At 34.7% G+C, this 14,977-nt stretch overlaps 1 protein-coding gene across 2 annotated transcripts in view; it reads right to left on the minus strand.

The window, feature by feature from the left end:
- The window catches only part of ARHGEF12 (Rho guanine nucleotide exchange factor 12), a 140,152-nt gene that overhangs the window by 30,073 nt on the left and 95,102 nt on the right, over positions 1–14,977 (minus strand). For both annotated transcript variants that reach the window (XM_061203321.1, XM_061203319.1), the window contains 7 exons: positions 11,241–11,315; positions 8,851–8,943; positions 7,170–7,280; positions 6,786–6,884; positions 1,450–1,492; positions 1,055–1,160; positions 489–626 (listed from right to left, as the gene is read on the minus strand). In XM_061203321.1, the coding sequence (XP_061059304.1) occupies positions 489–626; positions 1,055–1,160; positions 1,450–1,492; positions 6,786–6,884; positions 7,170–7,280; positions 8,851–8,943; positions 11,241–11,315 (665 nt within the window). The remainder of the gene's footprint in view (positions 1–488; positions 627–1,054; positions 1,161–1,449; positions 1,493–6,785; positions 6,885–7,169; positions 7,281–8,850; positions 8,944–11,240; positions 11,316–14,977) is intronic.

A 14,977-nucleotide genomic window follows, 5' to 3' on the forward strand; every position in this document is an offset into this window, starting at 1 on the left:
AAAAACATTTTAAAATGAAATATTAAAGTTTAATAAAAGAGTTGTTATTAAACTCAGATAACTGAAACAGCAGAACAGAGCCAAATGCTTTGGGACCCACCCCAAATCTCTGTCACCTGGAATAAAACATCAGAAAAATTCTAATCCCTGAAGGAACCATATGCTTTTCACACTCATGTCATCAACTGTAAATGTTTTATAGCAAGAAACATTTCCAAAGTCTGTGAATTGAAGCCAATGTAAGTATTCAACCTGTTTTTGATCAGTTAGAAATTTTAGAGTTACTCATTTTACCAATACCCAGGAAAAGAAATATAAGAACGTCATCTAAAGTATCAGCATACATTTAAAATTCCAGCTTCTCAAGTATTATGACAGAATAAACAGCTCCGCATAGACAACCTGACCCCCCTTCTAAGTTTGTTCACTTTAAGCACAGTTAGCATATTAGTAGAGAGGGCCTTTCAACATGTATTTCTGTTACTTACAACACTTCTTCAATTTTGGCAACAATCTGCTCTGCACATGCCCGTTCCTTCTCCAGAGTTACCCGGTCCTTGTCTCTCTCTGCATCAATTTTAGTCAGTTCGCTTTCAGCCAAGGTCAGCCCCATGCTACGTTTCTGTCTAAAGGGAATAGAAGAAATTTCCTGAGGTAGCCTAGAGAAAAACTATCTCCCTCTGGAGATGTTTCATCAGAGTTTCCATAGCTGTGAATTTCTAGCAACAGGCAAAATGTCAGTTTTCTATTTGGGGGCCCATGCCACCTAGGACACTGGAGGAAGAAAATTCTAGAGGCAATCACTCAACAGAGCACATATCCTGAAGGACACACTTAGCACAGAGTACTAATACTAAGCACAATTCCTGACCGCGTAAGGAATGGGGACTATGCACTCTCAGTACCATGCCAACCTTGTGACTGCAGACGTGCATTAGGTTTTAGTAACAGTGCGAAAGACGATATGCTAAGCCAAGGACTTAATGTATAACCTTTTCCTACCTAAAAAGAAAATTAATTCAGAACAACCGTATCAGCTTACCACCGAGCTTACCGAAAATCTTCCAAGTGCCTTTGAACTTCTGGGTGGACTCTTTCTTGCATAGTTTGGATATAGTGGCGATGTAGATCCTCAGGAATAAGCTCGGGTCTTCTTTTTTCTGCATAAATAGAAGAAGTCACCTGATCTAAGGCATATTTTTTGCATTATAACTGGCACTATTTGGTGCAAACTTAACTTGAAGTAAGACAAAGAGAAGTTCAACACATTTTATGTATTTCATCTCAGAATTCATCTTTCATTTACCCTTAAATGTATTATAGGCTTTTTTTCTGCTGTGATTCATATCACCTACTAGTCACCACGTAACAGATAGAAACCTTAGGGAGGAGCTGAGCTACATATCTATAGAGATGTAATTCTCCAGCATATTGGTGCTCCAGACTTACCTAGATCTACTGATATTTCATCAGGAACAGAAACTTTCAGGTGCTAAAACAAAAATGCAAACAAAAAGTGAAATAGTACTAAGAGTTTTTCAGGATGCATATAAGGACTTACACAAAATAAAGAGATACAACTTGAATATCTATTTTTACAAGAATATTCATGTATAAGCTCATTTTTTGGGTTCCACCCATCTAAATTTCATAGCTCTGGAATGTTCTATTGTTAAACTTGAAAATAAGCCTTTTTCCCAAGGATCGTGTTATAATGGAAACATCTACAATCGTTTTACTAGATGACTGAATGCTTCTGTGCCTTACTTATCCCTGTTGGCTTTAGTTTTCTAGAATGAATCAATATTGGCTTGGGCTTTCTAGAATCATTGGTTAAGATAATCAGTTATACATCATTTGAATCAATATAGGTAAAACCTCAACTATGTGTATATCATATGAAAAATTTACTCATATATAATGATGATTTTTATTTTCTGTATTTGATATACTCACACTACAGACCGTGATATTCCCAACCATTTTGCTATGTAAAGCTAAAGAACCCTCACAGTAATAGTCACACTCCCAATGAGAAAGTGTTGGATATCAATGTTGAGGCTTTGGAGTCTTAAATCTCTAGTTGTTTCATGTGTAGTTCTTACTCTTGAACTAAGACGACTGTGTCATAATTTACTTCTTCTTAGCTAGGATTTGTTCACACAATAACTGCAGTTTTTGGTCCCATTACCAGATAATTATCTCCTGTTAATTTGGGAAATGTCTTGGAAAAAAATTGTTTTGCATTTGGAGAAAAATATATTAACTTCTTCATGTTTACTTTGTATTATACACCTACTTAAGTCATATCCTTCCAGAATTTAAACAATTAACATGAGACCTGAAGTTTTACATTTGAAAATAAGTCACTGCTAAAAATTATGAGATCTCTACTATTTATTTGAAGAACAGTGAAATGGATTTCAAAGCTTTCTCTTTAACTGAAGTTGCCATAAAGTAGCTCAAATCAACTTTCCTAAAAGTATTTCTAGCACAAATGCAAAAAAGTATATATATGTTCATTTCTGTATGTGGGTATTTATATGAAATAAATATGATCTGTGGCATAAAAGAATAATTAGCAAATTAATCTATCAGGGTTCTTATACTTTCATTTTGATAAACTTATATAGATCACGAGCAGCAAAATATAAAGTTTTGACTTAGCATGGAGCAAGCACTCTTAAGAAATGTGAAATTCAAATATACTGTCATTTCTTCATGAAAGAAAGTTATCTTAATCCATTTCACAATTCACAATGTATCAAATACATTGTGTAATATTTTAAACAATGGCAGTATAATCAGGACCCTAACTAATCCATTCAGTAACTATCTGAGTGACCACTCTGCAAGGATCTATTCAGTGCTGGTGAAACAGCAGTGAACAAACAGAACAAAAATATCTGCCCTGATGGAGCTTACATTTGGGGTAGAAGAGTAGGAATGTAGACAAAAAATAAATAAAAAAAGAAAATATAAATTCTATGGACAAAAATAACATGGGAAAGGTGACAGAAAGTGGGGGGAGATGAAATTTTAAGTAAATTGGTCAGGGAAGGCTTCATTGAGAAGGTAATTGTATTCAGCCATGTGTAGGTGTACAGGTAACTTTGCAAAAAATACAAAGAAAATGGGGCAAGTGCTGGAGGAAGAAGTGGAGCCAAAATGTTTCTACGTGAGTTTGTTTGTTTTAAGACAGGAGAACTAACCATGTCTGCATGCTAATATGAATGACTCAGTAGAAAACAAAAAAACTGATGATGCAGGAGAGAAGAATTGCTAGAATAACTAATCTTTAAGTAGGGATAAGAAAATACACTCTGGATAAACAGGGGAAGAGGTGCCCTTAGATAAAAGCAGAACAATCCCTACATAGCATCAGGAGAGAGGGCAGAGCATATGGTATGAGAGAGGTAGGATGATATACCTGGTAGAAGTTATCTTCTGTATACTTTAAATTTCTCAAAGAAACAGCAAGGTCATCAGTTGAGAAAAGAACAGGAGAGGAAGTGATGGAGACTTTAAGAGAGAAAAGGTGTGAAACAGTCATCTAAGAGAAACGCAAATATGAAAGAACTAGGGACATGCAGCATGATTCTTCGAGAGGTATTAAGGGCTAACTGTTATTTACCCTATAGCAAGGCTAATAATAAAACATATTAGAGCAGAAGCAAGAAGAACTACAATCCTGCAGCCTGTGGAACGAAAACCACATTCACAGAAAGATAGACAAAATGAAAAGGCAGAGGACTATGTACCAGATGAAGGAACAAGATAAAACCCCAGAAGAACAATTAAATTAAGTGGAGATAGGCAACGGACCAGAAAAAGAATTCAGAATAATGATAGTGAAGATGATCCAGGACCTCGGAAAAAGAATGGAGGCAAAGATCGAGAAGATGCAAGAAATGTTTAACAAAGACCTAGAAGAATTAAAGAACAAACACCTAGAAGAATTAAAGAACAAACAAACAGAGATGAACAATACAATAACTGAAATGAAAAATACACTAGAAGGAATCAATAGCCGAATAACTGAGGCAGAAGAATGGATAAGTGACCTGGAAGACAGAATGGTGGAATTCAATGCTGTGGAACAGCATAAAGAAAAAAGAATGAAAAGAAATGAAGACAGCCTAAGAGGCCTCTGGGACAACAATAAATGCACCAACATTCACATTATAGGGGTCCCAGAAGGAAAAGAGAGAGAGAAAGGACCCGACAAAATATTAGAAGAGATTATAGTCGAAAACTTCCCTAACATGGGAAAGGAAATAGCCACCCAAGTCCAGGAAGCTCAGAGAGTCCCAGGCAGGATAAACACAAGGAGAAACACGCCGAGACACATAGTAATCAAACTGGCAAAAATTAAAGACAAGGAAAAATTATTAAAAGCAACAAAGGAAAAACAACAAATAACATACAGGGGAACTCCCATAAGGTTAAGAGCTGATTTCTCAGCAGAAACTCTATAAGCCAGAAGGGAGTGGCATGATATATTGAAAGTGATGAAAGGGAAGAACCTACAACCAAGATTACTCTACCCTGCAAGGATCTCATTCAGATTTGACGGAGAAATCAAAAGCTTTACAGACAAGCAAAAGCTAAGAGAATTCACCACCACCAAACCAGCTCTACAACAAATGCTAAAGGAACTTCTCTAAGTGGGAAACACAAAAGAAAAGGACCTACAAAAACAACCCAAAACAATTAAGAAAATGGTAATAGGAACATACATGTCGATAATTACCTTAAATGTGAATGGATTAAATGCTCCAACCAAAAAACACAGGCTCACTGAATGGATACAAAAACAAGACCCATATATATGCTGTCTACAAGAGACCCACTTCAGACCTAGGGACACATACAGACTGAAAGTGAGGGGATGGAAAAAGATTTTCCATGCCAATGGAAATCAAAAGAAAGCTGGAGTAGCAATACTCATATCAGATAAAATACACTTTACAATAAAGAATGTTATAAGAGACAAGGAAGGACACCACATAATGATCAAGGGATCAATCCAAGAAGAAGATATAACAATTATAAATATATATGCACCCAACATAGGAGCACCTCAATACTTAAGGCAAATGCTAGCGGCTATAAAAGAGGAAATCGACAGTAACACAATAATAGTGGGGGACTTTTAACAGCTCACTTACACCAATGGACAGATCATCCAGACAGAAAATTAATAAGGAAACACAAGCTTTAAATGACACAATAGACCAGATAGATTTAATTGATATTTATAGAACATTCCAGCTGAAAACAGCAGATTACACTTTCTTCTCAAGTGCACATGGAACATTCTCCAGGACAGATTACATCTTGGGTCACAAATCAAGCCTTGGTAAATTTAAGAAAATTGAAATCATATCTAGCATCTTTTCCAACCACAACGCTATGAGATTAGAAATAAATTACAGGGAAAAGAACGTAAAAGACACGAACACATGGAGGCTAAACAATACGTTACTAAATAACCAAGAGATCACTGAAGAAATCAAAGAGGAAATCAAAAAATACCTAGAGACAAATGACAATGAAAACACAACAATCCAAAACCTATGGGATACAGCAAAAGCAGTTCTAAGAGGGAAGTTTATAGCAATACAATCCTACCTCAAGAAACAAGAAAAATCTCAAATAAACAATCTAACCTTACACCTAAAGGAACTAGAGAAAGAAGAACAAACAAAACCCAAAGTTAGTAGAAGGAAAGAAATCATAAAGATCAGAGCAGAAATAAATGAAATAGAAACAAAGAAAACAATAGCAAAGATCAGTAAGACTAAAAGCTGGTTCTTTGAGAAGATAAACAAAATTGATAAACCTTTAGCCAGACTCATCAAGAAAAGAGGGAGAGGACTCAATAAAATTAGAAATGAAAAAGGAGAAGTTATAACAGACACCTCAGAAATACAAAGCATCATAGAGACTCCTACAGGCAACTCTATGCCAATAAAAGGGACAACCTGGAAGAAGTGGACAAATTCTTAGAAAGGTATAACCTTCCAAGACTGAACCAGAAAGAAATAGAAAATATGAACAGACCAATCACAAGTAATGAAATTAAAACTGTGATTAAATATCTCCCAACAAACAAAAGCCCAGGACCAGATGGCTTCACAGGCGAATTCTATCAAACATTTAGAGAAGAGCTAACACCCATCCTTCTCTAACTCTTCCAAATAATTGCAGAGGAAGGAACACTCCCAAACTCATTCTACGAGGCCACCATCACCCTGATACCAAAACCAGATACTACCAAAAAAGAAAATTACAGAAAAAACAAAAACAAAAACATATTAGTTTAAAAACCTTACTAAGATTTCTATTGGTAAAATTACTATTATCTATTATCATTTATACTGGTAAGATCTTTTCCACCATTTTTCAGTTAAACTTGTGCCTCCAAACTTCAAAGAGGCCAACCAGAGTTCAATTATACAAGTATTGCCCTTTCGATCCTAATATATATATATATGTATATCATTTATGTTCTCTTTTTCACTCCCTCATCCTAAATATGCACATGTATAAACCCAAATATACATATATATCCCTTAAAACCTACTGTGAGAATTCATATGCCTACAACTAACTTAGAAATGATAAAAAAAATTATAGTCAAGAATAATCAGTAATTGAGATATAATACAGATGTCAGAAAGCACAATGAAGTCCAAAAACATGGGCAGGAAGACTAGAAGTAGGAGGCCAATACTTCAATGTACTAAAGCAAAGATTATAATATTAACTTGGTAACTTACTGCAGATCGATCCAGGAAGAACTGATGAAACTCAAGGAAGACACGACGAGTCTCCTTGGAATTGGTCTGTTTATACAGGTCTGAATAGAGATAACAGAGCTGTAGTAGAGAAAGAAATGGGGGAGAAATCATGAAAAATGTAATCTGCTAGATCCTCATTGAGTAGGAATGCCTTGAACAAGTAGGTCACCATAAACAATGTAGTTATTACCATATAACCGAGTCTTATAAAAAATAAATTAGTAACATTTTAATCATCTTTCATATCTAATATGTTTAGAAAACTGAAAGAAGTCCATCCACTCATCTTGCTGAAGTGAAAAGTTTTATGGTATATGAATCAATGGAAGAACTCTGAATTGGTGAAATCATAAAATATATTACCAATGTTGCAGGGTCAAACTGTGAAACTACATGGTGTAAGAAAACAGCCAAGTGAGCAGGGCGAGATTTTAGCAGTTCAATGCTCTGGAAACAGCTGCACTGCCCATTGATCTAGAAAAAGAAGTAATTATACATCAATAATGCCAGTATATAAATGCAAAATGTAATGTCAGCTCAATTAAATGTAACTATCCAAATTTCACTTTAACCTACCCTAAAAAAATTCAAGATTTAAAAAAATTTCACTAGAATTTATTAGCAACACAGGCTATGGAAACTCCTCCTCTGAAAATAATCTCTTGGGAATAGGCTGGAGGGAAGACCATCCTGGGAGAATAAAAGTCCAGAAGATGATTATCAAAGAGCTCACATGTCTACAAATCAGTATGCAAAAAAACAGGCTAATAACACTTCGAAAAATGTAATGGAAGGCTTTTTGCCTAATAACAAAATAGCTGTCTTCCTTTCGAGTTAATCGTAGAAATGGTGGTAGGAAAGGGAGCTGTATGATTTTAAATAAGACAACTCCTAGAATACTTGTATATTCCCAAACTACACTGAACACAGAAAACAGCAATAGTTAAACTTAAGGTAACCTAGAATCACATATGTTAATCTAAACAAATAATACCAATTCTATACAATCTCTTTCAGAAAATACAAGAGGAGTAACACTTCTCAACTCATTCTAAGAGTTCAGCATTACCCAACTATCAAAACCAAAGACATTATTAAAAACACACAAAACTACAGACTAATATCCTCCATAAACACAGATGCAAAAATCCTCAGCAAAATAATAGTTAATTGAATCCAACATTATTATGAAAAGGAAAATACATTATGACCAACTGCGGTTTATCCCAGGAATGCAAAGCTGCTTCAAAATGCTAATAATATCAATTAATGTAATTTACCATATTGAGACTAAATTTAAAAAAACAACATATGATCATCTCAGTCATTCAACAAAAGTCAACATCCATTCATGATAAAAACTCCTATCAAACTAGGAATAGAAGGAAACTTTCTCAGTTAAAAAAAAAGTATCTACAAAAAACCTATAGCTAACATCATACTTAATAATAAACGACTGAATGCTTTCTTCCTAAGATCAGGAATAAGACAAGGATGTCTTGTCTCACCACACCGATTCAACCTCATACTGGAAATCCTAACTAGTACAATAAAGGTAAGAGCAAGAAATAAAAGATAAACAGATTGGAAACAAGGAAATAAAAATTGTCTCTGTTCGTGGTTGTCTATGTAGAAAATCCTAAAAAGTTACTTTAAAAAGCTCTTAGAAGTAGTGAGTTTAATAACAAGATCATGGGATACAAGGACAAGAATAAAGCCAATCATATTCCTATATACCATCAATAAACAACTGGAATTTGAAATTTAAAAAAAAATTTATAATAACATACCCCTCCCCCAAGATGAGATACTTAGGTATAAATCAATGACTTCTTATCAGCTTCAAAAGCAAAGCCATTTGTATTGGTCAAAGCTAAAATAAGCAATTAACCCAGGCAATTAGCCAATTAATTAATCTTAGTTCTAAGATTTTAGCTTCAAATCTTTATAAATATAACTTCAGTCTCCAGAAAGTGTTCATTTTTGCAAGAAATCAAACATCTCAGAAAATTAATAATTTGTTTTTTAGAAAAAATGTCATCACCTGTTCATGTTCAGTACCAAAGTCATCATCCTCTGCTCCAATAATATGAGGTGCTATACGGGTAGAGGGACTCCCAATAAGTGATTGAGTGTCCTGGTAACATTCAGAGAAAAGGAACAGAAAAATTATCCGGTGGTCAATTTCAGAGACAGGATAAAGCCAAACCATCAAAAAGACATGGTTCACTAAACTGACTGGATTTTTTAAAATTTATTTTCTTTAGATACTTTATTTTCAAAGTGGTTCTCAAATTTTCCAGTGTTGATTGTTTCTTGGGGGTGGGGGAGAACATTTCTTGGGGGCGGGGGGGGGGGGAGAAATAATAAACACCCTTTGCTTACTACACCGTTGGTTATCTGATTCTAATCCCCCTCTGTATACTTCATTTATTATTTCATACATATCTAGACCTTGTTACAGAAAGAAATAAAGCTGGCTTACATAAATAGTTAACAATTTTAAAAAGTTAGATTAAAAGTGAATGAAGACAACAGGACAAAGGAAAAATGAGAATAGAAATAAGTTTAGCAGAGAGGTTAATACAAAAATTTGTATTAAGGTCATATAATTGAAAGCTGTCACTGAACCTTATTTTTTCATTTAAAGTTCATTTTCATAAGTACATAAGGCAGGGTTTTCAATCCCGGTACTGTTGACATTTTGGGCCAGATAATTCTTTGTTGTGGAGGCTGTCATATGCATTGTAAAATGTGTAGCAGCATCCTTGGCTTCTCCCCACCCACTAGATGCCAGGAGCAGCCTCCGAGTCATGACAATCAAAAATGTTTCCAGACATTGCCAAATGTCCCCCAAGGGACAAAATCACTCCTAGTTGAAAATCACTGCCATAATGCAATAAAATGTTCAAGTAATCACACAAACACTGCTATAGAAACAAAGACAAGACTGTAAAAATAAATTGTAGGTCGGCAGATCCCACTCCCGTGCAATAGCTCATCTATGTGTCAATTCACTTACAAATTTGGATTTCACATGAAAAAGGCAGTGGTGGAACATTACTGTATAATGCAAAAAATATGGGATATTTGAATACTAAGAACACTGAAATCAGAGACCACACAGTATTAAGAGAAATAGAAAATTTGGAACAAATATGAAAAAAATGAGTTTGGCTTAAATATGACAGCAGTTGAATGCTGTATGATCTGGATTTGAGCAAAGAGAGTGAGGCTATAGTGATTTGGGAGTTATCTGCACAGTAGTTACAGTTGAAACTATATACATGGACCAACAAGTTATAAATTAAGTGAATAATACATAGCTGTAGTTTTTCTTCCTTAAGCGTGTTGCAACTCTATGTATTTGCATTTCCTGAACTTGATTCCGCCTTTTTTACTCTTGTTTTTTAAACCACAAGCCTTTAATAATTTTTTTTAAAAATCAGGTGAAACAACAGAAATTTGTTTAGAGTGTCAGTGAGACAACTTTTTGTCTTTGTCTTTGTTAATTTTGATGTGATGCTTCTGATTTTTCAACAGTCCTTATGTTGCTAATAATAGATGAATCACAATATGCTGTTAAATCTTTTACTATAAAACTTTATACAAGTCCTAATTAAAAAATAAAATCAGAATGCTAAAAGTATTCAATTAAGAATATGCAAGATCTAGCAATTCCATTTCTGAGTATACACCCAAAAGAACTGAAAGGAAGAACTTGAACAGATATTTATTTGTACATCCATGTTCAGAGTAACATTATTCACAACAGCCAAAAGGTGGAAACAACCCAAGTGTTCACTGATGAATGAATGGATAAACAAAATGTGGTATATACACAAAATGGATTATTATTCAGCCTTAAAAAGGAAGGAAATTCTGATACATGCTAAATCACTGATGAACACTGAAGACATTATGCTTAGTGAAATAAGCTGGTCACAAAAGGACACATATTGTATGATTCTACTTTTATGTGGTTCCTAGTCAAATTCAAAGAGACAGAAAGTAGAATGATGGTTGCCAGGAGCTGAATGGAGAGGATAATGGGGAGTTAGTGTTTAGTGGACACCAAGTTTCAGTCGGGAAAGATGAAAAAGTTCTAGAGATAGATGTGGTGATGGCTGCACAATGATGTGAATGTAACAATGCCAATGAACTTAAAAAAGGTTAAAATAGTATATTTTATGATATGTGCACTTTACTATAAAAAAAATTTAACCACCTAATATTACAATGGAGTAGCTCTCCATTTATCAAATCTTTATTAAGTTCCTTTAATAAGTTTAAGCTTTTGCTCCAAAATATATATACACACACACACACACACACACACACACACACACACACACACAAATATCAGATATGTCTGTCACTTAAGTATAAGGAAAGCTAAAGAAAACACTACCATTTCATGGAGTTCATACTCACAGTGTCCTGAATTACTTCACTTTTCTCTGGGTTTTCCTCTAGATAAATCCTCTCTTTCAGGCCACTCTTGGGACTCTAAGGAGAAAAAAAAAAAGACATTAATTTCATTTCGATAGGCTCACCAAAGGAGATAAAGAAAAACTGTGTGAAAGAATAATGTTCTGAATTTCATATTTGTGTTTGAAACTACTGAATATCTTTCATATAATACTTGGCTCTGCTACTTTTTACTTGACTTTGGCAAGTCACTTATTCTCTTAGCTTTTTAGTTTTATGTTGAAAAAACAATATAGAATAGTTTTATTTCATCTTTAGGCCTGAGGGTTAATTTCTATCAAATAACTCTAACCAGATGTATTATATATCACAAATTCATTTTGTCAGGGCTTCCCTGGTGGCGCAGTGGTTAAGAATCCACCTGCCAATGCAGGGGACACAGGTTCGAGCCTTGGTCTGGGAAGATCCCACATGCCGCGGAGCAACTAAGCCTGTGCGCCACAACTACTGAGCCCGTGAGCCACAACTACTGAAGACCGCATGCCTAGAGCCCGTGCTCCGCAACAAGAGAAGCCACTGCAATGAGAAGCCCGCACACCACAACGAAGAGGAGCCCCCACTTGCCACAACTAGAGAAAACCCGTGTGCAGCAACGAAGACCCAACGCAGCCAAAATAAATTATTTATGTCAAAATCAAACTCTATCTTTATCCATTTCCTCTAAACCTCTCTGCCCCAAACTATTCTTTCTTACCAAGTTAAAAGCATTTTGGTCTATTCATATGAATGAAAATAAGCTTCTATTTTTCCGTTACTACCTCATGTAAACTGATTTACGGATTTTTATAAACTTCACATGGTATGTTTGGGATGACCTAATGTAAAATACAAACTATATGATACACAGAACTTCAATTTTGGGGGGATGAAGAACACCCCAAGCAATGGGAGCCATTCTTCAGAGCAGCTGAAAATGAGATACAAGAGATTTTTGTGTGAATGCCTATACGGAAGATATATGCTACCTATACATATGCCTAGATACCACAAGATAGAGAAAACAGTAGTTTCAAATATAAGCCCCACCTGGGAGAAATGGATGACTCTGGGTCAAGAGATATAAAAGATAAAGCGGGAGTAATTTTGTCACACCAAAATGAAAGAAAGCTATGTTACTGGGGAGTCATGTCAAAAGAACACAGAAGACAAATTGAGGGGACTACCACCGGCCCAAAAAAAGGGACAATTTAATAAGTATCAAAAAGAATAATGACTGCAATGGACTGAAATGCAATAAGCAAATATGTTAAAAATCTATAAATTCAAAATATTACACAGGTACACACATGCGCACACATCCCACATTAGTGACCTTTGGAGTATGTTAGGGCACCAACTCTTCTGAAAACACATACATAAAGGAAAATAATCAAATGTTTATATATAAGATATTTTAGGGCAACTTAAAACTAGTAAGGGAAAATTCTTCGTTATAAAATAATTCCATCTAATAAATACAGAATAAATGACAATATTATATTATCATTTTGAAACCTCTAATTAAATAATGGATGCAGGCATTTTGCTATCAATGGCAGGTAAAAACATTAGATAAAAGCTTAATGGAGAAATTTATAATGAAGGAATCATGCTGACATCATCTGAACACCTTATACAAACTTAACAATCACAACCAGACATAGTCCTCCTGATGTAATATAATAGGATATACACAGTACCACCCATGAATTGTTCTTGCCAAACAACAACTCTCAAACGTTAATCTGTTCAAGACTCTAGATCTTACTACCAATTTTCAGCAAATATATACTCAAGGAACATGCTAAACAACACCATGAAAATACAATTAGAATGTGGGTCGTTTTACTGGACATGTGACCCAGTTTAACAACAACAACAAAATAGCAAAAAAAAATAAGAGGAGGGAACTATTATAACTTAAGAGACTTATCAACCAAAGGCTGAAGATGTTGACTGGATCCTGATTCAAATAAACCCACTGAAAAAAGATCATTATAAGACTACTGGGGTAATCAAATTGCATATTAAGAAAATATTAATTAAGATTTGATAATGCTATTATGGCTATCATTTCTTTGTCTTCTTTTCTCTTAAAGATGCATATTAATGAAATAATGTCTTAGATTTACTTTAAAATAATCCAGCATTTGGAGGGTATGAGGAATGAAGGAATATAGACAAAAACAAGTTTGAGCACTTGTTGATGACTGCTGAGCTGGATGATTAAGGACATGAGGGGGATCATTATCTTAGTCTATTTTTGAATAGGTTTGAAATTTTTGAAAATAATTTTTAAAAAGTCAGGTGCAAAATGAATATCAGAGAGGCAGATGTTCTAAGTTTTAGATGATGATTTGTGATCAAGTTGCTTCTCTTGTGAGAACCAGAAATGTGGGTTTTCTTTAAAGCCTTCTCTGAGGTGATCAAAAGCAGGGAATTTTACAATGATAATGATATCACAAACACCATAAAGAGATTATTTTATAAAAAAGGAGCAGAAAATTGAAAAAAAAATTAGAAGCATTGATCGGTTCCTACAATCTTAATACAGTACAACTGAAACAAACATGGAAATCCATAAGCTAAAAGCAGCACATCTCTAGCTTCAAAAAGACACCTGTAGGAATTACACGAGTTTGTTAGGTGTTCAGCGAATATCCTAGTCTGCACCGTATCATCTCTCACCTGGATTTCCACAACATCCATTTATTTGGCCTCAATTTCCGCATCTATAAAATGGTGATATTGTTTCTTTAAGATTACAATGAGAGTTAAAAAGAATATCTGTAAAGCATTAGGTACAACCGCTGTCACAAAGTAGGTATTCAATAAATGGTGACAATTTATCAGCCATTTAACACACATTTGTTAAGTTCCTCTTAAGCCAAGCAGTCTTCTTTTCTTGCTGATCTCCCTGTCTCTTTACTCCAATTCATTTTCCACACTGACATGTTTCTGACTGTGCCTCTCTTCTGCATGCATGATAAAGCCCAAACTCTTTACTCATTCATTCTGTTGTTCAAATACCGATTAAACACCCGTCATGTGTCAAACAGTCTTAATTCACTGGAATGCCTGTTTCTACACTTGCCAATTCACTCTGTATTTCATAAAGTTATATTTCTAAGCCACAAATTTTATTGTTAACATTTCTCTAAATACAAGATAAAATTCAAAATTTTCATTTGTATCACTTGTTCGGAATTCCTACAATCTGCCAGTCTTTGTAGACATAAAGTCAAATATGATGGGTGCTTGGCTCACAAGAAACTTTCCATCTGATGGTAGAGACAAGCCATGAAAACAGAGAGGAGAACCAGCACTAAATCAAAAAGGAAAAATGTGAGGATTCCCAAAAGCAGTACTGCTGGAACAAGTTATAACTTGGACTCAAGGCTTTGTTTCTAAGATCAATTCCAGCCATTTCATCTATAATCCTAGTATACCTGTAAAATTTTCACTGCTCTCCCCAAATGTTACGCATTTGCATACCTTGGAGCGTCTGAGTACTGGTATTTTTAAACTAGATAGAGGCAGATCACTTATTAGCTGGGTAAGTTTGGCAAGTTAGTTAACTCACTTTGGCCTCAGTTATTTCTTTTGTTAAGCTGTGATAACAATACTACTACTTCATAAGGCTGTTCTGAGAATTAACTAAGATAAAAAATGTATAACACATATTACAGCTTATGGTATAT

This window comes from Eubalaena glacialis, chromosome 10 (assembly GCF_028564815.1).
Source record: "Eubalaena glacialis isolate mEubGla1 chromosome 10, mEubGla1.1.hap2.+ XY, whole genome shotgun sequence".
In the NCBI taxonomy this organism is placed as follows: Eukaryota; Metazoa; Chordata; class Mammalia; order Artiodactyla; family Balaenidae; genus Eubalaena; species Eubalaena glacialis.